Source organism: Lynx rufus, unplaced genomic scaffold (assembly GCF_022079265.1).
Source record: "Lynx rufus isolate CCGP_SWC_20201006 ecotype Redwood Valley unplaced genomic scaffold, mLynRuf1.p SCAF_7, whole genome shotgun sequence".
Classification (NCBI taxonomy): Eukaryota; Metazoa; Chordata; class Mammalia; order Carnivora; family Felidae; genus Lynx; species Lynx rufus.
The window spans coordinates 117,197,061-117,224,689 of record NW_025814889.1 but is presented as its reverse complement, the minus strand read 5'-3'; the positions used below and the strand labels follow the sequence as shown (position 1 = coordinate 117,224,689).

General features: G+C 41.8%; 2 protein-coding genes and 1 non-coding gene across 3 annotated transcripts in view; 2 read left to right on the top strand and 1 right to left on the bottom strand.

Moving 5' to 3' along the window:
- The first annotated feature begins 5,510 nt into the window (after nucleotides 1-5,510).
- On the top strand, nucleotides 5,511-5,831 carry LOC124502508 (40S ribosomal protein S24-like). Its single transcript, XM_047067184.1, has one exon. The coding sequence runs from the start codon at nucleotides 5,511-5,513 to the stop codon at nucleotides 5,829-5,831; it is 321 nt and encodes a 106-aa protein (XP_046923140.1).
- Nucleotides 5,832-17,035: 11,204 nt separating this feature from the next.
- TRNAD-GUC (transfer RNA aspartic acid (anticodon GUC)) lies at nucleotides 17,036-17,107 on the bottom strand. Its single transcript has one exon. It is a non-coding gene; the product is annotated as a tRNA-Asp (tRNA).
- Nucleotides 17,108-17,548: 441 nt separating this feature from the next.
- LTA4H (leukotriene A4 hydrolase) overlaps nucleotides 17,549-27,629 on the top strand; it is a 33,636-nt gene continuing 23,555 nt past the window's right edge. The window contains exons 1-3 of the mRNA XM_047066000.1: nucleotides 17,549-17,773; nucleotides 24,160-24,290; nucleotides 25,797-25,917. Of these exons, the coding sequence (XP_046921956.1) occupies nucleotides 17,615-17,773; nucleotides 24,160-24,290; nucleotides 25,797-25,917 (411 nt within the window). The 5' untranslated portion in view covers nucleotides 17,549-17,614. The remainder of the gene's footprint in view (nucleotides 17,774-24,159; nucleotides 24,291-25,796; nucleotides 25,918-27,629) is intronic.

Sequence of the window (27,629 nt, the reverse complement as noted above, 5' to 3'; positions counted from 1 at the left end):
CAGGTTCAGCCTAAAGAGGAGAGTAAGGAAGGAGAGAAGCTGAAGCAACAATGATGAGAAGGACAGGAACACAGTGGAGGAGGCCAGCACCTTTGTGTGAATTTGAAAAAGACTCCTCTTCTTCAAGACATCTTACTGCCATCTGCCTCAATGCTGTCGTAATATGCAAATGTATGCTATGATATGAACGATGCCCCCTAGAGTTGTTCAGCTACAACCTGTACAAGTCCTAGAAAAGCCATATAAAGATTCAAGGATGGGTGAATAACAGGAAGTAAGAAAGAAAAGCTACATTGGTAAGAAGTATGAGAACAGAGTTTATAAATAAAAGTGGTATTATGGACTGAATTGGGTCTCCCCAAACTCATATGCTGAAGTCCTAATACCCAATGTGATTGTACTTGGAGATAAGGTCTTTAGGGAAGTAATTAAGGTTAAGTGAAATCATAAGGGTAGGGCCCTAATCTAATATGGACTGGTGACCTTACTAGAAGAGGAAGAAATACCAAAGCGCTCTCTCTGCATGTGCCTAGGGAAGAACCACGTTAGGATATAGTGAGAAGGTAGCCATCTACAAGCCAAGAGAGGGGCCTCACCCAAACCAACCCTGAAGATATCTTGATCTTGAACTTCTAGCCTCCAAAACTGTGAGAAAATGTCTGCTGTTTAAGCCATCCAGTCTTTTGTACGGTAGCCCTAGTAGGCTAATACACGGGTGGGGCGGGGGGCAAGGGGAAGGAAAGGTTTAGCGCAGTAGAGAGAGGGCAGATATTAGAGGAAAAGGAAGGACAGAAGAGGAAAGGGGTTCAGTTCTTCATACCGCATCTGGGACTTCATGAAGGAGGGAGTTTCGCCCACTCCAATGAAGTCCTCTGGCGGTTTGGTTAGTCCTTATAAGTGAGGCACTACTGCCACCTGGTGGCAACACACTTAATCCAGTCCTCATTCTCCCAAACTTCTGTTGAGCACCTGCTCTGTGCAAAGAAGGTTGCCAAGCAGAGGGAATAATATTAGTAAATGTTGATTAACACCTGCTATGTGCTGATCTCTGTCCTATGTGCTTTACACACACACACACACACACACACACACACACACACACAATTTAAAATTCACCACAACCCACCACAATAATATAGCAATATTGTTATTGCTATTTTACAGAGGAGGAAACTGAGATACTAAGAAATTCAGTAAGTTGCCTAAGAGCCTACAGCTAATAAGTGAGAGAGTCAGATCTTAAACCAGGAAGTCTGGCTCCAGAACTCTTTACAGGCATCTTTCCTGCTCTTAATAGTTTCTTCCTAATAAGAAGTAAATAACCAGCTAAGGGAGTTGTGTAAAATACTAACAATTTGAAATGATAGCATACCATTTTATTTTTTATGTTTTTGAGTCATGATCAAGAATCCTCAGGGTGCCTGGGTGGCTCAGTCGGTTAAGCCTCCGACTTCGGCTCAGGTCATGATCTCGCAGTTTGTGAGTTCGAGCCCCACGTCGGGCTCTGTGCTGACAGCTCGGAGCCTGGAGCCTGCTTCAGATTCTGTGTCTCCCTCTCTCTGGCCCTCCCCCTCTCATGCTCTGTCTCACTCTCTCTCTCAAAAATAAATAAACATTAAAAAAAAAAGAATCCTCCTCTTTAGCTAAAAGACTGACTGACTCATTGTGCATCGACTGGGTTAGGGCACTGGCCCAGAATGTGAAAGTCCATATCCCACAGAAGCTATTTCAGCAGAAGGGAGAGGGACGGGTGAAGAAATAGGTAGAAGAGGCAAACCAAGAGAGAGGAGAGAGAAAGAAACTATAGAGCTGTGCTATCCAATATGGCAACCACTGGTCCTTGTTTAAATTTTCATTTTAAAAATTAAATTAAAAATTTTAATGCTTCAATTGTACTAGCCATCAATTCATCTCAAGTGCCCAGTAGCCACTGTAGCTGATGCTGTCATAATGCACTGCATACAGAACATTTCCATCATCACAGAATGGTCCATCTGTACTGCTATAGATCCTTTATCCCGGAGAATGGAGTCTTCTCCATGGCTGATCTGGGCATAAGTTATCCAGAATCCACCTTGCAGCTGGCGATCTGCAGGTCAGTGACAAAGTAGGAGGCCAAAAGTACAATAATCCCAGAGCAAAACGGATGGTACCTCCCTTGCCCTCTGGCCTGTCCTGGGGCAGGCTGAGAGTGAAGATGTTGAGGCTACGTAGGACTTAGCTCCTTTTTTAGGTGAGCTGATGGGAAGCAAAGAGGCGCCTTGTTCCTCCCTTCCGCTGGGTCCTGGAGCTGGCTGTAGGGTGCTGTTGCACATAACTCTCAGGGTCTCTTACTGGATGTCCTCTTAGCTGGTGGTTAGGGAAGGCAAGGACGACTTCACCACCCAGTTTCCATTTTACTCAGGGCCTTTGCTCTTAGCTGATGCTCCATTACATTGTCCAGGAGCTGCCTATCACCACACGCTGAGTTGTATGGGCCTCTCAACTCCCAATCCTATCCCTAGGAAGACCTGAATATTGTTTAATAAAGCTCCTTTTTTTGTGATAATCACGGTTATTGGCTCATACGTGAGCCTCTAACATTAATTTTTCTACTGTGACAAACTGGCAGAGATGGGTAATTTAGACAGGCAATAACCAGCTAGCAATATGAAATTTAATTTAGTTGGCTGCTCAAGAGAAGTCTACTAAAACACACACAGAATGGTACATAAATACACAGAATGGGGTAGCACTCGAGCTTCAATGTAACTATTGTGCACCCCATTCTGTACCACTGCCTGGTTCATTCTTTGATTCCTGTCCCTTTTCTTCAATCCCACTCTCCAGTCCCTTGATTATATTTTGTACCAGCTAAGTTCATTAGCCTCCATAAAGGTGTCCCTGCTCTAGGCTCAGTTCCCTCCAAAACACTCCTCAGCTAAATTCATTCAACAAATATTTATTCAGCATCTACTGCCCCCAAAGAATTATGGTCTAGTTCACATTGGTATAGTCAAATAGCTATAGATACATGGTAGAATACATCTACTGGTTAGTATTCCTCTGGTCGCAAATGAGTGAAAATTCCATCTGGAGTAAGCTGAAAAAGGGAAGTCTAGCGCATCGAGTCCAAAGGTGTATCTTGAATTTAGGTGGGGTTTGACCCAGAGGTTCAAACAATGTCTCCAGCAGGCTTTTTCACTCTCCTTCCTTTCTCCCTGTCTTCAGTTTGGCTTCATTCTCAGGCACAGTGTGAAGACAGAAGGCTGACGGCAGCTCTAGACTTACAATGGAATCATGTGTTTCTCTCCACCAGCTCCTGTCATGTCCCAGGATTCACTTGGATTAGACCAACCTGGTTCACATGGTTGCCTCTGAATTGTGGCATTAAGGAAAGCCTCAGGTCACACGGACCACCCCTAAAATGGGGGAGAGGTGCATCACAGAACTGGTAACAGGGAAGGTAGACGAGAAGCCGAGTAGATTAAAAAATAGCCCATGTTTAATAAAATGATCAAAGCATATTAAGAACACAAAGAAATGGGTGCATAAATCTTTATGACTTCCAAGTCATGGAAGGCTTCATAGTAGAGGGTAAACATGAATTGACTCTTAGGAAAAAAAAAAAGCGCAGAAATTGCTGGTCAAGCAAGAGAAGGGGTGAGAATGGGAGGGAGGGGATGCTAGTGGCAAGAAGGGCCTATGAGGTCACAAAAGAGAATGACCGAGGCATCCATATTTTGTTCCAGGCAAAAAGCTTGACTAAAAGCCAGGCTCTGCAGCTCTAGTGCCTGGTTGGAACCCAGTCTCAATTCTGAAACTTACTAGCTGTGTAATCTTGGCTGGTTACTTAACCTTAGGTTATTTTGTAACTTGTGTAATGTGGAACTTAACCAGGACAGCGCTTGTGCCTCAGGTTCCCCGTCTGTAAAATGGGAAAAGTAATCATACCTACCTCTCAGAGTCGTTGTCAGGATTAATAGAAATATGTAAAACAGTAAAGGTCATCTATGATAAGCCCACAGCTAACATCCTACTCAATGGTGAAAAGCTGGAAGCTTTTCATTTAAGATCAGGAATGAGACAAGGATGACCATTCTAACCACTTTATCAGTGGTTAGTATCAGAATTAAAATCTTTGAAACCTCTGTACTATCCAAGGCAAGCTACAAATTCAATGCAATCCCCATCAAAATTCCAATTGTATTTTTCATAGAAACAGAACAAACTATTCTAAAATTTGCACGGAACCACAAAAGACTCCACGTTAGCCAAAGCAATCTTCAGAGAGACAAACAAAACTGGGGGCATCATGCTCCCTGACTTCAAACTACATTACAAAGTATAGTAATCAAAATAGTATGGCACTGGCACAAAAACAGACACATAGATCAATGGAACAGAATGAAGACCTAGAAGTGAGCCCAAGTATATATGGTCAATTAATTTGTGGCAAAAGGAGCCAAGAATGTACAATGAGGAATGGACAGTCTCTTCAATAAATGGTATTGGGAAAACTGAACAGCCACATGCAAAAGAAGGAAACTGGACCACCATCTTATACCATATACAAAAATAAACTCAAAATGGATTAGACTTAAATGTAGAACCTGAAACCATGAACTCCTAGAAGAAAGCATAGGCGGTTAGCTCCTTGACTTCAGTCCTGGTGATGATTTTTTTTTTCAACGTTTATTTATTTTGGGGACAGAGAGAGACAGAGCATGAACGGGGGAGGGGCAGAGAGAGGGAGACACAGAATGAGAAACAGGCTCCAGGCTCTGAGCCATCAGCCCAGAGCCTGACGCGGGGCTCGAACTCACGGACCGCGAGATCGTGACCTGGCTGAAGTCGGACGCTTAACTGACTGCACCACCCAGGCGCCCCAGATTTTTTAAAATTGGACACCAAAAGCAAAGACAACAAAAGCAAAAATAAACAAGTAGACTATACCAAACAAAAAAGCTCCTGCACAGCAAAGGAAACCATCACCAAGATGAAAAGGCAACCTGCCAGATGGGAGAAAATATTTGCAAATCATGTATCTGATAAGAGGTTAATATCCAAAATATATAAAGAATGTATTCAACTCAAGAGCAAAATAAAAAAAAACTGACTAAAAAAATGGGCAAAGGATCTGAAAATACGTTTTTCCAAGGAAGACATCCTGATGGCCAGCAGACACATGAAAAGACGCTTAACATCACTAATCATCAGAGAAATGCAAATCAAAATCAAAATCAAATGCAAATCAAAACCACAATGAGATGTTACCTTACACCTGTTAGAATGGCTATTATCAAAAAGACAAGACATAACAAGTGTTGGTGAGGATGTGAAGAAGAGGGAAACCTTGTGCACCATTGGTGGGAATATAAATATGATGCAGCCATTATGGAACTCAGTCTGGAGGATCCTCAAAAAACTAAAGATAGAACTACCATATAGTCATTCTCTTTTCCTCCCTGGCTGCTTGAAGCTCAGCCACCATCAAGAAGGACACAGTACCTATCTGGGCCAGGAAGTTCATGACCAACCAACTACTTCAGAGGAAACAACTGCTCATTGATGTTCTTCACCCTGGAAAGGCAACAGTACTTAAGACAGAAATTCAGGGAAAACTAGCCAGAATGGACAAGACCACACCAGATGCCATCTTTGTATTTGGATTCAGAACCCATTTTGGTGGTGGCGAGACAACTGGGTTTGGCATGATTTATGGTTCCTTGGATGATGCACAGAAAAATGAACCCAAACATAGACTTGCAAGACATGGCCTGTGTGAGAAGAAAAAGACCTCCAGAAAACAGGGAAAGGACCATAAGAACAGAATGAAGAAGTCAGGGTAACTGCAGAAGCCAATGTTGGTATGGGCAACAAGTGAGCCGGAGATTGGAAAACAGAAGGAATAAAGGTTCTGCAGTGACTTTATCTGTGGTGATGGTGCAGATTTTTCATGAGAGGATTAATCAGCTAAGAACTTAAAAATATATATGGGGCGCCTGGGTGGCTCAGTCAGTTAAGCACCTGACTTTGGCTCAAGTCATGATCTCATGGTTCAGATAGTAAGTTTGAGCCCCACATCAGGCTCTGTGCTGACAGCTCAGAGCCTGGAGCCTGCTTTGAATTCTGTGCCTCCTTCTCTCTCTGCCCCTCCCCTGCTCTCTCTCTCTCTCTCTCAAAAATAAATAAACATTAAAAAAAAAAAAGAAAGAACTTAAAAAAAATAGAACTACCATATGATCCAGCAATTCCACTCTGGGTATTTATCTGAAGAAAATGAAAACACTACCTTGAAAAGATATATGTACCCCCATGTGCATTACAGCATTATTTATAATAGCCAGGATATGAAAACAACCCAAATGTCCATCAGTGGAAGAATGAAAAAGAAAATATGGTGTGTATGTCTGTGTGTGTGTGTATATGTATACATACAGTTATACACACATATATACACATATACCTACACACACACACACACACACACACACACACACACACATGGTTCAGCCATAAAAACAATCCTGCCATTTGCAACAACAGGAATGGACCTTGAGGGCATTATGATAAGTGAAATAAGTCAGGAAGAGAAAGATAAGTATATACCTACATACCATATGATCTCACTTATATATAGAATTAAAAACAAAACCAACCTGAGAGTTACAGAGAACAGATTGGTGGTTGCCAGAGGTTGGAGGCAGGAGGAGTGGACAGAATACATGAAGAGGGTCAAAAGGTACAAACTTCCAGTCATAAATAAATAAGTCACGGAAATATAATGTGCAGCATGGTGACTGCAGTTAATAATACTCTTGCATATTTTAAAGTTGCTAAAAGAGTACATCTTAAAAGTTCTCATCACAAGAAAATAAAATCTGTAGGTATGGTGACAGATATTAACTAGACTTATTGTGGTGATCACTTTGCAATACACACAAATATCAAATCTTTATGCTGTATGCCTCAAATTGTAAAAAAGAAGTTTAAAAATTATGTTAATATGTCTAAAGCACTTAGAATAGGGCCTGACATAGAGAAAATGCTAACATAAATTACTAAATAAAACAAAATGTGTTTATTGATGAATGCCGTGCCATATCTAATTTAAAATGATGGCCTACAATTCAGTGCAACTACAGATTTGGTTAAGAAAAGATAACGAAAGAACAACAAAACTTTACCTTTCTCATGATCATTTATACAGATAACATTAAACATCATATATAGTCCTACTCCTTCTCACACATAGATCGCCCTCTATCCAGTCATACTGTTGGCAAGATATTATCCAATAGTTCCACTTTTTATAGGAAATGTAGTTTCTCTTTCCGGCTTTTGTTTCCTAAGGTCTAATATTGCAGACTTATTTTAGCAAAATGTTGCTCAATTTAGCCCACCCAGACTCGTGAGACAACCTGACCGAAACAACCAGGAAGGGAGAAATGGAACAGGATGTACACACAACCCACTACCTTGTGATCATTTTGTAAATGTCAGATTCTGAAATCGGGTCAATGGTCTTGTTATTCTCAGTCTCTGGATGACATTTTCTTAGTTAATTAATTAACGTGTACATGTTAGGGACTTTGGCCAGATATTCTCATTGTATTTCCTTCTTTGGAAACCCTCCAACCTCCACCCTTAAGAAACAATGACTTTTGAAATGGTCTAAGCAAAAGGAAATCTATCTCATTTGCAATGTTTCATGCCGTGGGGTGAAGAAAGGAAGTTAGAAAAAGGCCTGCGGTGAGATCAGGCTACAGTGCTGTGCTCAAAAAGGATGTGCTCTGGGGTCACACTCCCTGGTTGGAACCCACGGTCTGCTTTTTCCAAGCTAGTGACTTGAGCAAATTACTTATTTATCAGACCCTCGGTTTCTTCCTTTGTAAAATGGGGATGATAATAAAGCCTACCTCGTGGCAGTAGCCAGCTCCAACAAGGCTCCCAATGTCCTCTACCTCCTGGTATTCATGTCTTTGTGTAGTTCCCTCCTATGGTATCAGGGTTGGTCTTGTGTGACCAATCAAATATGGCAGAGGTGATGGTACGTCACTTTTCAAGGCTCAGTGATGCTAGGTTAACCTGGAAAGGTAAGTTTCCAGTGGCTGTGATTTCTTCCAGTTCTAGGGGACAGAAAACCTCAATGAATCCCTGCCCTGATCACTAGGCCAGGGTGGAATGCACAGCCCCAGTGCACATAGGTAAAATGTGATGGATTTGTCCTTTGGAAATACATCTGGGGGTTCAAGAAGTGTGAGCTATTTTTCTGAATTTGCATTTGGTATCTGACTATGCTCTTAACCATTAACGTCTTAGAAATTACTGTCCCTTTCAATTACCCATCCAAACTTTACACATTCACTCAGGAGAGGTTTCCAAAGCAGGATAGACAATGCATGCAGCGATCATTTGGGTACAGGCAGGAAATACTAAACCTCTAATTTTATTTATGAAAGTGGTCTGCTTCACAGATACGACTTGTGAGATGTAATCATAAACAACTGTATTTTGTTCTTCTACTGTCCCTTTAACTTTTCTCAGTGGGCTGGCATTATTTCTGTTGCCCCTGGCCAAACCCCTATGCAGGTTCATGACTTTTCTGGAGGCTCAGGTAATTGGAAGTGCTATGCTTAGGTTTCACAGATTGCAGCCTCAATACAGAAGTTACCGTGTAAGTATAAGTAAGCAAACGAAAATGGCAGAACTTATGCTTCTATTCCAAGATAAGGTAGGTTACCTCGATTTAACAAACAAAATGAAACGATGATCAAATCAAATCTGACAGGAAGGTAGCTCTACACGATGCAAAGCAAAATTATGAAGATGATTATTTAAAATTAAGGATTTATATTCACTATCATTGACCATGACCCTTCCTCTCAATGTATTTTGTGCCATGAGATATTCATTAGTTACATTAGCACATGTAAAGAATTTATAAACAAGCAAAAAACCCCACATTTTTTGAGGGTGTGCCCCCCAAATTTTTATTGATATTGGTTAGCAATTTAAAAAAATGAGACCTCTGCTTTATGTTTCCATGCATGCCTCACTGCTTCCAGAAAGATGCCCACAGACCTCTCCACTGAACTCCTACAGCATTTGTGGACTGGTCCACCTGAATACTCTTTAATTATTCAGTCACCCACTCTGTTCTCTAGCGGTTTCATTTTATGGTCTTCATTTGCCCAATAAGGTAATGAACTTCCCAAGGACAAGCCAATATCCATGCTGCTTGCTACCCATGAAAGGTGTCTGGTAATATCTCAGAGTTGTATTTAAGCCTGCCTTGAGTACAGTTCCTTTTGGCCTAGAGTTGGGGAATTATAGGGCTTTCCTGCTCCAAGTGAACAATGGGTGAAGAGTGGGTAGAAGGAGGAAAAGGAAACATTTTTTTAAAATTCCAAAGAATCTGGAAGATTTGCTCTGTGTGATTCCTTAAAGAGCAGAAATAAAAGCCAAAGCTATCACAAAATAGCACTTAATTTCTAATTTTATGTTATTCTAGTTCAATGATTCCTCTCGGAAATAAAGAGGAAGCATTTGAGGACTGTGAAATTCCAGGAATCCAAGCTCTCTTTGACAAGCAATAATCTCAGCTTCCACTGTTCTTTCCTCCCCACCCCTCCTTCCTTTGTCCCATCCTCCTTCTTGGATTCCTTTCCCATCTACTGAGGACCCACCTACCACATTGTACTGAGCTGGGTGCTCTGAGAGAGTAAGGTATCCCCAGGGAAAGCTTGCCACCTTAACTGCTTTGGGAACAGAGAGAGGTTGAAAGAAACAAATGTGAACTGACTGGAAGGGCAAGAATATGTACAGTTGACTCTCCTTACTTGCTGTGGTTGTGCTCTATATAAAGTTGCAGTGAGCACTGAATTAGTGAAACCTGAACCACTGCTCCCAGGGGAAACACAGTGGGGTTCTGTGAACTTTTGGTGGCATTTTTCAATCAATACATAACTTGTTTTAATTTTTTTTTAATGTTTATTTTTGAGAGAGAGAGGGAGGCGGGGAGAGTGCAAGTAGGGGAGGGGCAGAGAGAGAGGGAGACACAGAATCTGAATCAGGCTCCAGGCTCTGAGCTGTCAGCACAGAGCCCGACACGGGGCTCAAACCCATGAACCATGGGATCATGACCTGAGCTGAAGTTGGACGCCTAACTGACTGAGCTACCCAGGAGCGCCTTAATACATAACCTTGTTTTATGTGTGCTTTTGTCCAAAGACACCTTATCTAATACAGGGTTGATTCATTAATATCAAACTCATAGCCCCCAGCAATGTGAGTCATGCCTGAACGAAGCTTCTCTAACACATGTATGTTCTCCATGGGGCACATCATAGCCTTCCTGTGCTTCGGAAAACAAGACAGCACTTCAGCATGTGCTTGGAGGATATTTAGAACAGTGAAATAACCCCCCCCCCAAAAGCACAAAAATGTGAAAAACATGACACTAAACACCACGAAAAGGACACTTGTTTACAGTGTAAGCTGTAGGCAGAAACAAGAAGGCTCAGCTTTGCCTTGTTCAGCTTCAGCTGAGAATGTGAGCCTCAGGCAACTCAATTTTTTCACTGTTCTGCATGTGTCCACAAAGGACCATGAAAGGGCTTCAAGTATTGATTTGGGGTAACAACTAAATTTTAGTGAGTGGATGAACTCACAAATATGAAATCTGCAAATAATGAGGGTTAACTCTGTGTGTTGTGTGTGTGTGTGTGTGTGTGTGTGTGTGTGTGTATAAAGTTCCTATTCAGAAAACTTCAGGACCAACAAGGGAAGGACAATACATTGAGAAGATATTTCTGGAGAAGGGAGCCAGCAAACAGGGGAGAGAGGAGTGAGCAGGGAATCAGTCCAGCACCTTGGCCTGGGGGAGAACAGTGGGGTGCACCCCTGGGAAAGAGTAGAGTCTGTCTGGAGAAGGGTCTGTGTTGGATGCCCGGAGGAGGCAGCACTTGGAAGGGAAGTGGAAAGCAGGGTGGGAGGTGAGGGGACGTGCATGGCTCAGCTGGAGAAGTACTAATGCACACACCTGCCGGAGAACGTGAGAAGTCAACTATATGAGCCTCTTACTTGGGTTTGCTCAATTCCAAATACAAAGCACAAGAGGCCTTTTATAAGAAATGACAAAATACTAGTTAGTTCTTCAAACACAAATTTGTAAAGGAGAAGAATGTTTAGAAGGAAAGACTTTTAGGTAGGTCTTTGCTGCAAACGTATTTTACAAGCAAATAGCAATCACCCCTGCTCTGCAGGCAAACGAGAAACTGGGCTCAACGCCAACCAACCTGAGACAGAAATACTGTTTTTGAAATCAGTAATGACACTTGTCAAACCCCACACATGCTTTAAGCCATCAGAACAAAAGGTGTAAGTACCTACTTTGATGAAATACCACTGGCTACTTAGCAGGAAAAATGTAAGTAGAGCCGGAATCTCTGAGTCAGAAAAAACCCCAGTGCGGCTGAATCTTGCAGTCAGGTGCACCTAGAAAAGAAACAGTAGGGACTGAGAAGAAAATAAAGTATGATTTAGATCAGCATTTGGGAAGAATTTTTTTAAGTTTATTTATTTATTTTTGAGAGGGGGAGAGAGCGAGCAAGAGCACACACTGGGGAGAGGCAGAGAGAGAGGGAGAGACAATCCCAAGCAGGCTCTGTGCTATCAGTGCAGAGCCCCGTGCAGGGCTTGAACTCATGTGAGGCTTGAACTCATGCGGGGCTTGAACCCAAGAACCGTGAGATCATGACCAGAGCTGAAACCAAGAGCCAGCTTAACTGACTAAGCCACCCAGGCGTCCCTGTGAAGAAAATTTTTTTCTCGTAACTTGAAAACAGCCTCCCTTCCTGCTTGATCCACCTTTCCCTACTCCAGCTGGGAGCTTGTTGGGTTTGAGTCCATAATGAGAGAGCCTGGGTTGCTGCAATGAATGAGTTTTGGCTTATTGCAGAGGTTCCAAAGGAATGGGACCTGGCATGGGTCAAAGCAGCACATCCAAACCTGGCTGCAATATGTCCACCAAAAGACATGTTCTGGAATGTGCTATAGCAGCACCATTCACAGTAATGCAGAACTGAAAATTATCCTAATGTCCATCCACACTAGGACAGATAAATATATCGTGGTCTACCCACACATGTAACACTACACAGCAATGAGGACACATAACCCAGAACTATACATAACAATATGGAAGAATCTTACAAATATAAGAGCTAAAGAATCCAGGCATGAGAGTACCTACTGTACATTTCTTTTTAAGTAAAGGAAATATAAATAACAAAACAGGTAGAAATAATATGTTGTTAGCAATCAAGCAGTGATTATTACCTCCAGGGAGCGAGGCTTATAGAGAATAGGAGAGAATTTGAGGGGGCCATCTAGTGGGGTGGTGGTGATGCTCTGTATCTAATCTGGGTACTGATTGCACTGGTGTGTGTTCAGTTTATAAAGCTCAGTGAGCTATGCACTTATGATATGTGCACTTTTATGAGTAGATACTATGGTTCAATGAAAATGTTTGTAAAGGGTTTACCATTTACAAGAGGACAGTAAGTGCATTTTCTGTTGCAAGCAAACATATTGCCTGGTGACATCAGAGGACAAGAAAGAGTTCAAGAAGCAGCTTTTTCTTTGCTTCAAAGCCAACAAAGAGTAAAGCACTGAATAAAAGTATCCCTGGAACCTCATATGAAAGCCTCATTCATTTGTACATTTATTCATCCATCCAACAAACATGGTCAGAGATGGAAAATATACCATCTGGAAATTCAGGACACTCCATCGAGTGGGGAAAAAGGACAAATAAACTGATATTTATGCTGTATTGGGGATGACATTAGAGTATTAGAGGAGTACCGATTTGAGGATCCAGGGCCAGGACTCCAAGAGAAGGAGTCCTGATATGTTTGATAACTCTTGAACTGAATTTCCTCCAATCCCAAAAGTATCCTTTGAGTCTCTAAGGCAGTGGTTTAATTTAATATTCATACTGATCCCTGGGAGTATCTTATTAAGATGCAGATTCTGAGCCAGCAAGCCAGGGCCAGGGCCTGAGATCTGTATTTCTGGTGAGGCTTTTAAGAGACACTGATACTACTGGTCTTGGAACCCTACTTGATGTGGGGGAAACAGAGAAGGTCATGTGACCAGCAGTCCCACCCAGCACAGCTTGACAATCTATCCTGTTCTGGCCAGTCCCTCCTGTGGGCACAAACAGAGAAGCAAATGGCAAATCTGTGTGAGAGGCTCTCCAGACCCAGCCTGCTTTCAACCAGGGATAGGGGCCGGGGAAGGGGAGAGAGGAGGTAGAAGGAGTCAGGGCAGGAGAGGGTCGCTTATGCTATTTTACTAACTGGGAAGAACTTTGTCTTGTGCTCCCTTCATTTCTGGCCTCCCCAGCTGCCCTCACCTTTTCTTGGCATGACCAGACTAGAGATGTAAATATTAAGTATAAAATTCTTGAACACACAAAAACAGATTTCATAGAAAAATGCAGAAATGGGTCAGGGCTGCCTCAACCATTTTGTGAACTAAACATGAAAAAAAAAAGTAGCTAAAATAATTTCTTCCACTTTCTCACCCATTGGAAGGAGAACAGGAAGGGCATCATGTACACTTCTGTTCTGTCAGGAAAAGAGATTCTGCTAGACTCCTGTCCAGATTAGAGGGACGGGAGAGAGCTCCTGGGAGAGAACTCTTTCTAGGAGCCCTGGGGACTGGGTGGAGGTAAAGTCTTAAGGAAGAGCTCCAGAGAGCTGAGATCTTTCTTGCACAAGCTACTCTGAGCTTGGCTGAAGTTTGGCGTGTGAAGGTGACCCTGAAGAGCTCGACATGATGGAAATAGGAAGTCATGTGTTAATACACCTATTGCGATTTCCCAAATTTCCTAAATGTAAATATATTTCAAAAACAGGTGATCATCACTAATGTTGGGAACTCTCTTTAGAGGTCTCTTTTGGCACTATCTGCTGATTTCCCATGTCTTGGTTGCTTCTCATTTTCCAGGTGTTCCTAAAAACTCTTGCTAACAAAATAAGGAAAAACACATATTAACATGACCAAAATGGACAAAATAAAAACCAATAAAAATAATAGCAGCAAACATGTAACAAATGATCACTATGCCAAGTACAATGCTTGCACTTCACATGCATTATTTCATTTCATTCTTCCAACAACCCCATGAGGCACAGGTATCTCAATTTTCCCGAAAGGATTGAGGATTCTAGGGATTAAGTAATTTTTCCAGGTGAGCAGTAGAGCTAAAATACTCCCTGTTCAAATGGCTCTGTAAATATATTTACTACTTCTTTTAATAAAATTTTACATTTAGGGGCCCCCAGGTGGCTCAGTCGGTGGAGCGTCCGACTTCGGCTCAGGTCATGATCTCACTGTTTGTGAGTTCGAACCCCACATTGGGCTCTGTGCTGACAGCCTGGAGCCTGCTTCCGATTCTGTGTCTCCCTCTCTCCGCTCATGCTCTGTCTCTCAAAGATGAATAAATGTTAAAAAAAATTTTTAAAAATAAATAAATAAATAAAATTTTACATTTCATCCTTAATAAAGTCCCCTTTTGTATATCATTCTTATTGTTATCATTCTTTTATAGAAACAATGGAAAAGTTCATGTTTTTATTTTTTTAATGTTTATTTATTTTTGAGAGAGAGAGAGAGAGACAGAGCATGAGTGGGTTAGGGACAGAAAGAGAAGGAGACACAGAATCCAAAGCAGGCTCCAGGCTCTGAGCTGTCAGCACAGAGCCCAATGCAGGGCCGAAACCCATGAACCATGAGATAGTGACCTGAGCTAAAGTTGGATGCATAACTGACTGAGCCACCCATGTGGCCCAAGCTTCATGTTTTTAAACCTTCCCAATCCACCACTGGATATGAAGAAAACTTCTATTGTTTGTGAATTGCTAATTTTGGACACTATATTTGGGGTCAGTGGTATCTTAGAAGGTAATTGCTACTGAATATCTATCTTTTGACTAATCTATTAATCAATTTGAGGAATTCATTTGTGGTTGCCTGTGACTACCTCTTTTTGCACACATTGGCATAAACCCTGTGGGCTCCTGGTAATCGATAATAGAAGATGATGATATTGACATTCTTTTATTAAAACAAACTATCCTTTCTCCATGAGGAAGATCATTTGATCTTCAAATGTATGCAAATGTCAAAAAATGCAAATCTCAAAAAAATGTGTGCAAATGTCAACTATGTCATGGATTCTTAGGTCCTATGAAATTCAGACTTTTGCACGTGTAAAATATTGGATTTCATAGTTTTGGATGTTTTTATTTTATTTTGTTTTCCTTTGGCTTGCTTAAGCCAACACCAACCACACTTGGTGGTGTGACTTGCTTAAGCCACAACCTCCCACACTTTTTAAATCTTCAATTTCTTCTTCTCTAGAAACCCGTTCACATCTATATCTAAGCATGTTAAGGAATCTCTTTCCCTAAAAAAATAAAAAACACTCTCAATGCCACATTCTTCTCTATTCCTCTTTTGTCTTCCTTTCTCAACTTGGCCAAACGTCTTGACACGTTCTATCTCCCTGTTCTCTTTTATTGCTCAACCTACTGCTCTCCGGCATCCACCTTCCACGAAATCACAAACCTCAATAAAACCACCATCCTGCCTACTTCCACCCCGTTGCTGAATCCAAAGGAGGCTTTTTATTTTTTATTTTAATGGCCCTCCAGGCTGCATTTGACATTGCTGGTTGGCTCTTCCTAGTTTGTTTCATGAGTTCTTACTCTCCTTGACCCTTTTTAAAAATTTCAGCTTTATTGAGATATAATTGACAAATAAAACTGTAATATATTTAAAGTGTACATTGTGGTGATTTGATATATGCATACATTGTGAAAGGATTCCCTCCTTCCTTTAGCCTTTTTTTGTTAAAACCTGCTGTTCTCCCAGCTTTCAACCTGTTTTCACTGCTGTTCCCTTTACACACTCTACTTGGACTGAGCTCATTCACTGCCAGAGCTTCACCTGCCACATTCCCGGATGTTCTGATATCTGCCATAAACTTCCCCAGATCTATGGATTTAAATATCCAAGTGATTCACAGACATCTCCACTTTGACTCCTATACATTCTAAAACTCTGAGTGTCCACAATTAAACTTAGATCATCCCACCTAAATCTGTCTCTTAATATGGTTGCTCACCTTAATGACTGCTCACACACTGAAGCCAAAAATCTGCGAAACACTTTAGGCTGCTTCTTAGTCTGTGAATCCGCTTATCTCTTAAGTATTCCTTCTTTTCTATCTTTACTTATTCTCTTTTGTTAGGCCCCCTGCATCCTCTTCCTGGACTATTCTAATAGTTTCCTAACTCACCTGCCTCTGTTTTTGATAAGTCATAGCCATTCTCTGAATAACCACCAGCGTTCTCTCCATGACGTGAATCTGACCATGTCCCTCACTTGTTTAAAATTCTTCAATGCCCCGCCTCCCCCCCAACCCTCCCCCCACCCCGCTCCATGAATTCAGGATTAAAGAACCAGCTATTTAAAGTCCTCTGAATCCTGTCCTCTCCCAGTTTTTCCAGCTTCAACTCTGAGGTCCCATCCCAAAGGAAATCATCCTTCAATCTTTCCTCACCTTCTGGAAGAGCCCCAGAGCCGAGCTAGATGTCCCAGCTCCAAATTCCAATCTTGTGGCCAGCACATACTCAACATCACAGAATTCTCTCATTACAGTATATTGAAATGACCTTCCTAAATTTCTAAAACGGGAATATTGGCTTATTCTGTTTTTGCTCTCCAGGGCTTGGAAATGTACCTAAGAAGCACTAAAGAAAATCCTGTTGAACTGATGCAATATTTAGTTCACGTGTATTGGGTTGCCAACACGGCAAGCCAGCAACCAAACAACTCTTAAAAAGTAACGCTTACAGGTAATTTGACATTGGTTATTTCTTCCGTACTAACTTTGAAAATGTTTGAAGGTGCACTTTTATCACAGTTGTTGTAAAGGTAATAAAAGAAGAAAAGAAAAAAAAAAACCTCTTCGTGCCTCCCCGTCGGGGAATCGAACCCCGGTCTCCCGCGTGACAGGCGGGGATACTCACCACTATACTAACGAGGAACTGCACAGAGACAGGCCTTCTGCTAGGCCTCTTAATGCTTCTGACCCTGCCCTGTCTTTACTGCCCGCTACTACCAACAGGTCTGACATTCTTCAATTGCCATTGCAATTTCTACCGAAGTTGGACGAAACTAAAATGGAAGCATTCAATTGATCTCCCCGCTACACTTGGGATCATTTCCGTCGGCCCACCCCTCCACCGGCTGTTCCCACTCCCCTCCTCTTCCTCCTCCTCTCCTTTCAGGAATGTCCCCAGTCCTTTCAGCAACCCCCCTCACACACACTCCCAGGGAGCATAGCGCACGCCTCCTCGCTCTGCATCACGGAACTTGTAGTTCCAGCCACGGGGCAACCTACTCTTCTCTCACTTTGAGAAACTTCCCTTCCCGGCGGGCGCCACGAGTCCTTCAGCTCTTCTTTACCTCCCTCCCTCCTCTCGCTCAGTCGAGTAGTCTGGCAGCTGGATTTTGGGGTGCAGATCGGCGTGCGGAGGGACTCCCCAGAGCCATGCCCGAGGTAGTGGATACGTGCTCCTTGGCCTCTCCGGCTTCGGTCTGCCGGACCAAGCACCTGCACCTACGCTGCAGCGTCGACTTTACCCGCCGGGTGTTGACCGGCACCGCCGCGCTCACGGTGCAGTCTCAGGAGGACAATCTGCGCAGCCTGGTACGGTGGGACGAGCGCCCAGTGTCCGCCTCTCTCCGGCCGCCCGCGTCGCGTCCCTTTCCCCGCTGCCGCCCCTTCCCAGCCCCGCACCTCGGTCCGTCTGCAGCCCTCAACTGATATTCCACACCTCCCCTTCAGCCCTCACTCATTTCTCAGCCTCCCCTTCCTCAGCCCTCACTCACCCTATATCTCCTCCTCCCAAACCCACTTAGGTCTCTGCATCCCTCCCTCAGCCCCTGAATATACCTAAGTGTCTCTTCCTGCGCCGCTCTCCCCAGACTCTTCTTCCCAGTCCCTGGGCACATCCTAGCGCCCCATCCACGCCCTGCTCCTCACCCAGCGCTCAGGCTTCATTTTAGCACGAACCCTCCCTCCCCTGTAATCCTAGTTTCTGGCGCTAACCCCCTTGTGGCCTCCCCATTTCCTCGGCCTGCAGCCCAGAACTCCCTCCTCGGGCCCCAGATTTCTTCCAGTCCCCCAGCGCACCTTCCTCAGTCCACAGTCTCATCTAAGTCTCACACCCGATGTCCTGCGGATGCTGATCCTTTGCTCCCAGGCACCTTATTTCAACCTGCACGTCTGCAGGACGGGACCCATCGACCTATCGTAGTCTTTCCTCAGCCTCCCTACCAGTGTTTCTCAAATCCCTTAGGATTTCCAGCTCCAGACCCGTCTATCCCTACTGCTTTGGTATTTCCAGTCTCTGCTAACTCTAGATGCAGCTCTTTTTCTCCAGGGTCATGGTCCTTCTACCTTTGATTCTTATTGCCCTTCTCTTCAAATAATTTAAGGACCGTTGGGCCATTCAGGCTTTCCAAGCGTATCTCAATGCAGTGTATTATAGTTGGTTCCAAGGAGCGAGTAATTATTGCGCTTCTTAGAAAGTAATGTACTTTCACAAGATCTCTAGCCACTTGAGTGATGAAAAGTTTGTTTAGATTTATGGAGCATGATTAAATTATTTTATGTGTACAACATAACTTGTTTTCAGTGTTCTTACTCAAAGTGATAGTATTTGGATTGTACCTTTCACCTGAAGAATTTCATAGGTGAGCATTTTAGAAATAAGAGGGACAAGGGTTTAAAATGCCAGGCCCAGTGTATTTTGCATAGAGTATTGTGGCATCTACTAAAGCACAGCATTAAGCAACCTGATCACCATATGTTTTAGGCTTGATGGTGGGAAATTAATGGGGTCAATTAGTTGGGTATAATTATAAGTTTAGATAAGAATTGGTGGTTCTCATGACTCCTGTTTGTGTAATAGGCCTGTGTTTTGAGTTTGTTAATATGAACTAATGTAGCAGGTAACCTACTCTTTGTCCTTTACCATCTTGCTAGACTGATTCTGATTTGAAAAGTAGGTGGACTCCTCTATATATTGATAGTCACCAAAAATACTACAAGGAAGAAAATTAATATCACAGGCAAGAAGATATCTATTTCCTTGTAGGTTGTACTTTGTTCTGCCTGAAGTACCATGCTATCTTTTATTGCAGGCAGCTTTGCCCTGGTAGGATTGGCCACTTCAATGCAATCTCTCTTTTTATTAAAAGAAAGTAGATTTTGATAGTTTATCACTGCTTAATACGACCTTGCACTCTCACCTGTTTTGTAAAAATGAAGACTGAACTCTGATCCTTGAGGAAGCACAAGACAGGATGCTTCAATTTGGAAAAGAATGTACATTCAATGTTCCAATCTAAAAACTTGCTCATTGTTTTCTTAATTCCCCAAATCTTGAGAGAAGTAAGGTTTTTAAATCAGGATGTCTGGCTGGCATGTCTGTTTAGTAAATTAGAGCCTAGAATTATAATGTTAGATTTTATGCAAGGAAGTTTAGTTGTATACAGTGGCATCTGTTTGTAATTTGCTTATTTATCACAACAACTTGAGGCCAAGAGTTTGGTTTTATTTATTCAACATTAGCATCTTTCCTCTGCTAGATTACAGGCTCTTGAAGGTAGTTCTGTGTTTCATGGCTCTTTGTATCTCAGGTTCTTAGTATAGCACCTGGCAGGTAGAGGACGTGTTGTTAGTTTGATGAACTAATGGATGAATTCAATTAGAAAGCAGTGCCTAAAGTTTACATGGGCTGCACTAAAAATGTGCTAAGTGTATCTTGAAGGTGAGAGGACCTCATCCTCACCACCACCAATAGAGAGGACCCAGTGGCAGTGCTGGGTGAGGACATCAAGTGTCCTTTCTCACTTCATTCTTGGAGTCCTTGATGCTGGGAATGTTGAAGGAACCCTGCTAGGACTAAATCCCAGCTTTTCTGAAAATCCTTCTGAAGTTTTGGGTTATTTGCACTGAAGTTTAATACTCATTTGTGATAACTTCCAAGCATTTGTTTCTTGTATTAAACTTCTCAATTTTTTTAGGTGTTCTGTCAGTTGATGGCTCAAAGAGTTTTCAATGTCTTGACCAAGATCATTCACTCGTAAGTTGCAGAAGCCAGGATGTGAACACAGATCTTTCTGACTGCAAACCCTCCTGTCTTCACTAAGTAAATAGCTGAGCTGGGAATCAAATCAAGGTGTTGTTTTAGTTTTGGTTTTAACAATAACCCCATGCTTTTTTTGTTATAGCATCCTGCAAATAACAAATAGAAAATGTAGAGACATAATACTGAGGCATAAAGCTTTTTAACTTAATTTTTTTCATGTTTATTCATTTTTGAGAGAGAGAAAGAACATGTGCGTGAGCAGGGGAAGGGAAGAGAGAGAGACACAGAATCCAAAGCAGCCTCTGAACTGTTAGCAGAGAGCCTGCTGCGGGGCTCAAATTCACAAACTATGAGATCATGACCTGAGCCAAAGTCCGGTGCTTAACCAACTGAGCCACCCAGGCGCCCCATAAAGCTTTTTAATTTAGAGCCATGCTTTGTTGAAGAAAGAATTTGAGCTTGCTTTAAAAAAACATATACAATATTATAAGATTAAAAATACTTTAAGAATTTGGAGGAAGAGAGGGGCACGTGGGTGGCTCAGTTAGTTAAGCATGAGACTTCAGCTCAGGTCATGATCTCGCGGTTTGTAGGTTTGGGCCCCCCATCGGGCTGTGTGCTGACAGCTCAGAGCCTGAAGCCTGCTTTGGATTCTGTGTCTCCCTCTCTCTCTGCCCCTTCCCCACTCACGCTCTGTCTCTCTCTCTCAAATAAACAAACATTAAAAAAAATTTTTTTAAAGAATTTGGAGGAAGAGAGAATAAGGGTAGGGAAACCAAATGTATGGCACAAAGTCCTAAAAAAAGAGAAGTGGGTTGCGAGGTTTAACATGGAGCTTCCCAGCAGCCTGTGCAAAAAGGGAATTGGTTATATATTCCATGGCATCTAGCCAGCTGGTTTTGGGGGTGTTATTCAAAGAGGATACTGTGAGATATAGTAAATTAGTAACTTCCTAGTAACTTCCTACCATTAGTAGGTCTGTTTCTTACAACTGCATGTGGGTATCTTGGTCTTATACACAGTTGGTGTTCAGTAAAACTTTATTGAAAAGTACTATTTCCAGCTTTTCAACTATCCAGTTTCCTTTTTGTCCCTATTACTATTTTTGATCAATTGTTTAATAACGTTTATTAGTGAAATTTGAAGGGGGATTTCTTAATTTGAGAATGATAGCTGAGGTTAAGACTTGAGATATATAGCGTAACCACTGCGTTTTCTATTGTCTCTTGGCTCAGCACTTGCTTCATGCTGATATCAACTGATACCTACTACTTTTCAGGTACTGTGCTGAACTCTGGGAATGCAAACCTAAGAAGGTTTTTGTCTTTTTAAGAACCCTCAAGCTAGTAGAGAAAACATAGCAATATAATATGGTACAATAAATGCTATAGGAGAGATTTGGACCAACTACTGTATTAAGTTCAGAGGATATGAAAAAGATTAAAAAAATAGTCATAACAGTAATCTGACTCTCTGATTCTGAATAGATTTGAAAAGTTTAGGCAATACAGACAATAGAATATGTTCCTCTGGGAAATGAGCCAGTTGAGTCATCCTTTTGGTTATGAAAGTCGTGTAAACATGAGTAGTTATATACATAGATATTCAAATTAAGTTTTTAAAATAAATCAGATAGCCAGAAATAGGTACTGGAATAGGAAGGCACAAAGGAGTAACCCTCTCATTCTCAATAAGATATAAATCTAATAAAACCAAATATTCTGAATATGCAAGTGCAAGAAGATAAGTCAGTTCTACTAATTTAGAGTAAGGGTGATGGTTGAGGTGCCCCCAGAAGAAAGTAACCCAAAAGGAATAATTACCTATTAGCAGGAAAACAGGTGGCTCCCCTAACAAATATGGCTGCTTTAGAAAAAGATCAAACCAGAATGGAGATTTTTTTCCAACCAAGTATCATTGACTCTAGAGAGGTAGGAATCAAATTAACAACTGCCCTTGTGACTTTTCCTGAGTTTATAGTTCAGTTAACCAACTTGAAAGAGAAGCAGCTGGTCCTCTAACTCCCCATGCTACTGCAGCCAGATTTCAGTAAAAAGATGCCAGAGGTAGGGAGATCAGACCGCAGGTGGTTCTAAGGCAGGGTCTGGCCTACAGTGGTGGTAGAAGGACAGAGAAGAAAGGATGAGGACGGCATGAAAGAAAAATTTGTTAATTGGCTATGGGGGATTGGGAAGTGGGATCAATTGTGGATTATTTGAATGTCTCAAACCTTAGGTACCTTGAGGATTCTGTTAACAGAACAGAAATAAAGGGAGAGAACTGATTTCAGGGACATCCAGGTAGCTTCATTTTTGGAATTTTGAGAAGCCCACTGAATATGAGGCAATATTTCCCATGGAAATGTCAAGCAGGCAACTAAGAAACCGAGCAGCAGTCCTGGGGAAGAGGTAACAACTGTAGAAACAGACTGTAGTCATCAGCACAGAGGTATTGGTTGATGACACGGGATGAGTGAGAATGAGAGAGTGACGAATATGGTAAGAAAATCTAGGGATCAAAGCTAGAACATTGAGACATATCCATTTTGAGGAGCTAGAAAGGAGGTGGAGGAAATGGCATTAGACAAAGAGGAAAACCATTCATGTTTAAACTCAAAGAAGCCAAGGAAAGGACTTCGAACAGATGAGGTGGCCCATAAGGGCTATGAGTGGATGGGGGTCCAGATTACAGAGCAGAAAAGACCTCTCGATCAGGAGGAGTGCCCTGCCCTCTCAGTAGCAGAGGATGGAGAAGCCAGACTGAAGAGGGAGAAAGGAAAAAAGGAGGAGAGATTGATGAGGAAGAGGAAATAGCAGCCATAGGTTGCCCATAGAGTTTAAGAATGGAAGGAGACAGGGGTGCCTGGGTGGCTCGGTAGGTTGTGTCCGACTCACGATTTCAGCTCAGGTCATGATCTCAGGGTCTGTGAGTTTGAGCCCCATGTCAGGCTGTGTGCTGACAATGCGGAGCCTGCTTAGGATTCTGTCTCTCTCTCTCTGTCTTCCCCTGCTCAGGCTCTCGCCTGTGGGTGTGCATGTTCTTTGCCGATCTCTCTTTCTCTCAAAATAAATAAACTTTAAAAAAAGAAAGGAAGGAGACAAATGAATAGGTATCAGGGCAGATTGATCAAGTGAAGTTTAAAAAGTAACATTGGGAGACTTGTTCAGGTTGTTTGGAAACAGTCTTGTGGCATAGGAAGGTTGAAGATTCTAGAGCAAGAGAGAGATGATGAAAGGTATGGTCTCTAGGGCTCAGATGGAGGATTATGGGGATGGAAAGCACTCAGACACCTGCTGCCACTCCTTTCCTGCCCCATGCAGTTGTCCTTGATGGGCCACGGCAAGTAGACACCCTCTCCCAGTCCTCGGTGGGTCATGTGGTAGGAGCTGCCCCCCCTGCCGCCCAGGTTGGGCTTTTTCAAGGTACATAATGGCAGTATACAGCCTGCGTATTTGCCCAGCAAGTGCCAGGGTTTCTTTTAATTTTGGGATAGATGCAAGTACATAGGAGTTGGAATTTCAGGAAGAAATACATGGTGAGATACATCAAGGAGTGGTGATGAAAGAAACTTTTAAGTTCGAGGTGAATGTTTTTCATAACAGGAAAGTTAAGTTTTAGGAGATAGGAACAAAGGCATTTTAAATTAGATTTGACTTCCACTTAAAACCTCAAATTTGTGGGACTATCCCGGAATTACCTAATGATATATATGCAAACTTTAGAACCAAAAATTTTTCAGGAAGCTTAGAGCCCCAAGAGACAGGACCTACACTAACTTTTGACTTCTTAATTCTTGTAATTTCACTCTGTATTTTACTCTCTATGAGCAACTAGTTCTACTCTGTAATCATTATAGTTAACCCATAACTAATATTAGTTTTCTCTGGTGCATATAAAACAATTTTCTTATCACTTAAAAACACTAATTTAATTCTAGATTTTGGATACAAAGGACCTCACGATAGAAAAAGTGGTCATCAATGGACAAGACGTTAAATATGCTCTTGGAGAAAGACAAAGTTACAGAGGATCACCAATGGAAATCTCTCTTCCTATTGCTCTGAGCAAGTATGCATGCTATTATCTTTCTCTTTTACATAGCTAAATAATAGAGAAAAAGTATTTTTAATGTAAACAATTTTCCTTTCCTATTTCTAGTTTGACTATAGGTAGTAACTGGTGCTCTTACTGATCTCCTCAGATTGAAGTTTATGGCAAAAGTTATATGTTCTTAAGATACTAAAGAAACTCATTGTACAAAATCCTGAAGAATAGGAGTTTTGCTAACTGTTACTTCTTTACTGATCATTTTACTAATACCTAGAGTGATGATGGGAGCATGCCATCTTAAGGAGGCATTTCAGGATCACCTGGGAAACTTTTACAAGCTGCACATTTTTCACCTTTTCCCCAGAGGCCAGCCACTTTTATTAATGGAATAATGGCAATGACAAACATAGAACCGTTTCTGTATACCAGTCTTGAGATAATGCTTTAAATACATTTATCTAACTTACCGAATTTACATAATTTATCTAATCCTTACAATAACCGTTGTGGTGTGATTTCCATTTTACAAATGAGGAAAGGGAACCTCAGAGAAATAAAATAACTTATTCAAGAAAGTGGCAGCCACAGTTGTCATATCAAGGGTGTATCCCACTCCTTGGTAAATTGGGAAGGGGAGAAAGGGTGGAAAACCATTGGCCTAAAACAAGAGTGATCTACCCTCACCTTCCAGTGGCCAGTATTTTCATGCCTCCTCTTCCTGTTTAAGAAAAAGAAACAACCACATGTAACTTGTCAGGTAGATATCATTGACCTCTTTCTGCAGATAAAGAACTATGGCAGAGGGTGGTTGAATAACTTGCCCAAGTTCCCTGAACCAGTAGGTTGTAGATTCAGGATTCAAACACAGGCATGGCTGCCGGTCTCCACAACTCTTACTATTTCCTCATGATGAGTGCTGCTCAAACTGAGGTAAAGGGCCAGTTCTTGGTATTTCCAATCTGTCACAGGCTGATTCTTTTATAAAATGCAATAAAGATGAATTGCTAGGAAGAAGAGATTAAAAGCAAGCACACATTTTTGATTACTAGATTCAGCAGATGTAAAAATGACTCCAAGTTTCTAAATGCTTCTTCTCAGTGTCGACCTGTCTGGTAAGTTTGCAGGCCAGTACAACTCTGTGTCGTGCTGTGGCATCCACTGCTGGAGTAGTCACGGTTCCAAAATTATTTCTTCCACTTTCCCATTATCATAAAAGATTACATGATACCACAAGTGCAAGTGTGTGACAATCAGTAGTGTACTCCACGAATATTAGTTCCTGTTCCTGTTACATCTTCGTAAGCAGTTAGCATGGTGGAGTGAAAAGGACCCGGAAGCTGGCATTCAGGTAAGAACGTGAGAGGCAAACTTGACCTAGTTAGGAGGCAGCATTCTAGAGCTTATGCTCCATCAGTCACGAGACCTTGTAAAATATTATTTATAGTATATACTCTGTGTATTATGAACCCAAACTTTAGTTAGATTGAATTATATGCTACTAATGTATTTGTTTGTTGCATACAGAAATCAAGAAGTCGTTATAGAAATTTCTTTTGAGACATCTCCAAAGTCTTCTGCTCTTCAGTGGCTCACTCCTGAACAAACTTCTGGGAAGGAACACCCATATCTCTTTAGTCAGTGCCAGGTAAAAGAGATCTGGAACGATTCATTATACATAGAATTCCCAGCACATTCAGTTCAATGAAGCAAAGTGGACAGTGGTTTCAGGTCTCACCTAAGATAGCATTTTAATGTATGTTATAACAACAATATGTATCTTCATTGATATCTCTCATTATTAACACATTCATATATTACTTTTAAAAAGAAACTCCCTTCAGTTTGAAATCATGTCCCTTTGAAGTAGACTATCTAGGTCATATGTATATTTTTGTCCCCAGCACCTGGCATAGAACTTGGCATTCTTGAGTGGGCACTCAAGAAATGGTAATAAAATAGAAAGGAAAAAATTAATAAGGCAAAAGTGATATGTACTGGTTATGAAAAATGTTAATTATAAATGGAAAGCGAAAGATCAGATTTTTCAGTCTTCTGCAGACATCATTGCCCAGAAGTAACCACCACTGAGTTAGGTTTGCATCTATTCCAGATCTTTCTTACACATTTACAACTGTATATGTTTTGTAAATATATTAAAATACTGTTAAAATGACACGACTTAAACTATTTCTCTTTAAAAACTAAGAATGTGGATGGAACTGGAAGGTATTATGCTGAGTGAAATAAGTCAGTCAGACAAGGACAGGTATCATATGTTTTCACTCATATGTGGATCTTGAGAAACTTAACAGAAGACCATGGGGGGGGGAGGGAAGGGGAAAAAAATAGTTACAGAGAGGGAGGTTTGTGTTTGTGTTACGTACTGTGTTACATACTTAATCCTCTCAGTATTCCTCTGGGATAGATACTATGTTAGGCTCAAATTTGAATACAAGTCTATTAAAAAAGAAGCAATAGTGGAACACAGAATAGACATGTTTACTTTCTATTGGCAATTGGAATACCTTTTTAATCCAAGAAACCCTTAGTTCAGTAATCTGAAAGAGATACAGTTTTCTAGGCACGAGTGTACAAGTTGAGTGCTGTCTTAGAAACATCTGATTTTCAGTCAGTACTTCTTTTAGAATGTCCATAATCTAAAGTTGGCAACATGTGCAAGATTTGAGAGTCACAAGAATGTGAATTTTGAATATGGTATTCCACTTCATATTGGCAACAGTGTTTGAAATACAGGAAAGAGCTTGCAGTTAAATTAAGAAATGACTGCGGTTAATGGGGAAGCTGGATGTGATTTTGTTCGACAAGTTTGCTACGGTTGCCCTCCGCACGTGTGCCTGGGTGTGGGCTTTTCCAGTGAGACACTTGTCAAAACCACTTTGGTGCTGCTGAGCCACCAACTAGAGATCGTTAAGGAACTCCAAAGACATGGTCTTAGAGGCCTGTTTTCGGAGAATCAGGTGGTTCTTCTAGTCTTACTTAATCCAGGTAGAAGTCATTTAGGGTCCCATGTCCTTGGAGAATCTATTAGATAGGAAGTGAAAAGGGCTAGAGTTTGGGGGTTGTAAGGAAGCGTGCAGTGGCAGCAAGTATGTCTAGGATCTGTAATAAGTTCAGACAGAGATGTTAGTGTCCGTGCTCCTTTAAGCTCAGGGGACTGTCTCAAGGAGGCTGGGGCTGCTTTGCTCACCAGCAGTCAGTCCAGAGTTGTTTGTCGGCCAGGGTACAAAATCATGGGTACTCTGGCCATTCTTCTTGATGGAACCGGCACTCGTGACAGATGGATGGGGAAGCAGAAAAACACTGCATCTCATGCGAATGAATCTGTCTAGATGGTAT

Excerpts from the sequence above, each read along its gene's own strand:
- LOC124502508 (XM_047067184.1), top strand. The coding sequence starts at position 5,511 with ATGACCAACCAACTACTTCAGAGGAAACAACTGCTCATTGATGTTCTT.